A 2,694-nucleotide genomic window follows, 5' to 3' on the forward strand; every position below is an offset into this window, starting at 1 on the left:
AAGAAGTAAATTTGCAAGGTGAATGGAACATCACCAAGTGATAATGAGCTCGAATGCCCCACCAAGGGAGCCAGCAAGCTGGAGGGGGGTTTCCAATTCACAATCTTCAAAAAAAATTAAAAAGTGAAGAGTAAAATTCTAATCTACGAAAATGGTCAGTGTTGTAAAATCACTAAATGCCTTCAGGATTACGTTTTTTAGTTTGCTCATCACCATACAAATAAATTTGTTATCTCTAATCAATAATAAAATAATAATAATTTTCTTGGCAAGTTGTGTTTAAAAAGTTGAGGACCTCTGCTAACTTCCTAAGAACACAAAGAAAAATTAGGTTGTGATTTCACCCTTTCAAAATAGAAAGATTTATTTTAAAGATAATAATAGTTCAGGATTTTTACTCCTAAACCCTGTAACTTGTCCTTTGAAATTCTAGTCCCTCAAATCTTTCATTGCTCTAATTTCCTTCAGTATAGTTACTTAATAAAATTCTTTTCAGTTATAATGCTATAAAAATTAATATAAATCTTCAATATAAATTTCACTTACGATTTCAGCAGAAGGTGTTCTCCTATTTGTTTAGGATTCCATTTATGTGAAACCTCCCTAAAAAATAAATTTAAGTAAAACAAAAGCCATGTTACTTAAAATTACATGTTACTTGAATTAGCCCAACTTGCAAAAAGGTAATCAAGTTTTAATTTTAAAAAATATGTAGGAGAAAAATATTCTAATGGTAAACATTTTCCTTTCTGGGACACATTTGAAACAATTGTAGTGGTTTGAAAAGAAAAACAATGTGCAAGGTATTTTTGTATTGGCTGACAGAGGAGGAAGGTATAACTGATTACAAAAATGAACATGAGAAATTAAAGGAGATATAAAAGTGATAGGTTGAGCCCTGACTGGTTTGGCTCAGTGGATAGAGAATTGGCCTGTGGACTAAAGGGTTCCCTCTGGGGCACATGCTCGGGTTGCAGGCTCGGTTCCCAGTAGGGGGCATGCAGGAGGCAGCCGATCAATGATTCTCTCCCCCCTCATTGATGGTTCCATCTCTCTCTCCCTTTCCCTTCCTCTCTGAAATCAATAAAAAAATATTTTAAAAAAAGTGATAGGTTGAGTAAAAAAGAATGGGTGGGAAAGGGAAAAGGTAACAAGGAATAGGATAAAGGGAGAAATAAAGCTTTAAAAAGTATGTAAGAATAGGAATAAAAAACAATAAACAAAATGAAGTAATTATATGCAGATTAATGTTAGTAGTAAAACAAAGGCTCTAAACCCTGGTCTCTGACGGGAAGTCTGCTTCTGCCTCCGCTCCTTCTCATCTCATCTGATACAAGAAGGAACCCCGTGAGAGCAGCAGAGCAGGTATTGTGTTTGTTTTACTTTGAGAAAATAAAGGTTTTCAAAAAGGTCACAGGGACATGTTCAAAAGACATAGAAAAAATGCTAGATCTGGAACCAAGGTCTGGCACTGGGTGTTTCCTGCTATTTACAGGTTACCTTTGGAAACCAGGAAAGAGAAAAAAAAGAGGAGAGGCAAGCTGAAAGAACAAAAAAGGAAAAAGTTGTATCAAGAGAAAAGTGAGAAAAGAATATGGAGAGCAAAAGGGAGAGTAAATGAAGAGTCAGACAGTGAGGATTGAAGGGGAGGGGAAGGAGGAGGAAGAGAGAATATAAAGAAAGGAGGGTGTAAAATAAAGAGGAGACTAGCTACTACCAGTTCCCCTGATAAAATTGACACTTACTGCACAATAGCCACAGCAGGAAACTGAGAAAAAACATTTTCTATCTCAAATAAGTGAATATAAGAAACATAAGGAGATAAAGGAATAAGTATATTTTACATTAAAAAGGCAAAAAAAAATTAATCACTAATAATATAAGTGCTGTAAAAACAGACTCAATACAATTATAGCACAGGTGGTATGTGAACTTTCCTACATTTTTCTAAGATACTGAGAGGTCTGCAGAGAAATTTTTAGACAATAGAATAACCTTCTCTGATTTATTAGACCTTAGGGAACCTTCCGGGTCACATTCTGATTAATACTAGAATACTACAGGCCTGAACAACCACAGAAAAATAGAGCTGAAATGATATTTAATGATTAAGATGAAAAATGCAAAAAAATTTAGGCCTTTCATCTTACTGACAGTGACTTTATAATTATAAAACGAAATATGCTACATGGTTTGCCAATCATCTGGTCACTATTACTCTTTTCAAGGCTATTATGACACTGATTTGAAGTATGAAACTGTTATTAACATTATGGACAGAGGGGTCTGTGGCCTATTTCTGTAAGGACAGGGCCACCTTCCCTTTGAATACAAAACTAATTATTAAGGGAAGATTATTAAGGTAAAAGAGAGAAAAATAAAATTTATAATCAATTATAAAAAAGTAAGACTTTTTTCTTTGTATCTATTCTCTACTCCTTTATAAAATGAGTAAAACTTACTGCCCCAGCTCTAGAAATTTAAATTAGCACATTTAAGTGCTTCAGGAAAGAGGGTAGTGTAGGGTAGTGTTGAAATCTACTTGATTAAACCTTTTTATATTTCATTATTAAATACCAAAACCTGTGTAAATACATTTAAATCATTGTTTTCACAAGCAAAAATGACCCTTCAAACAAGCAACAAAACTGAGAGAAGTGACTTGCTTTTTCTCAAAATATTTTCTATTTGATA

General features: G+C 33.7%; 1 protein-coding gene across 1 annotated transcript in view; it reads right to left on the reverse strand.

Annotated features, from left to right (window-relative positions):
* SLC25A46 (solute carrier family 25 member 46) overlaps positions 1 to 2,694 on the reverse strand; it is a 16,911-nt gene that overhangs the window by 6,654 nt on the left and 7,563 nt on the right. The window contains exon 5 of the mRNA XM_006755298.2: positions 547 to 603. Within this exon, the coding sequence (XP_006755361.1) occupies positions 547 to 603 (57 nt within the window). The remainder of the gene's footprint in view (positions 1 to 546; positions 604 to 2,694) is intronic.

The sequence above is a fragment of the Myotis davidii genome, unplaced genomic scaffold (genome assembly GCF_000327345.1).
Source record: "Myotis davidii unplaced genomic scaffold, ASM32734v1 scaffold130, whole genome shotgun sequence".
NCBI lineage: Eukaryota > Metazoa > Chordata > Mammalia > Chiroptera > Vespertilionidae > Myotis > Myotis davidii.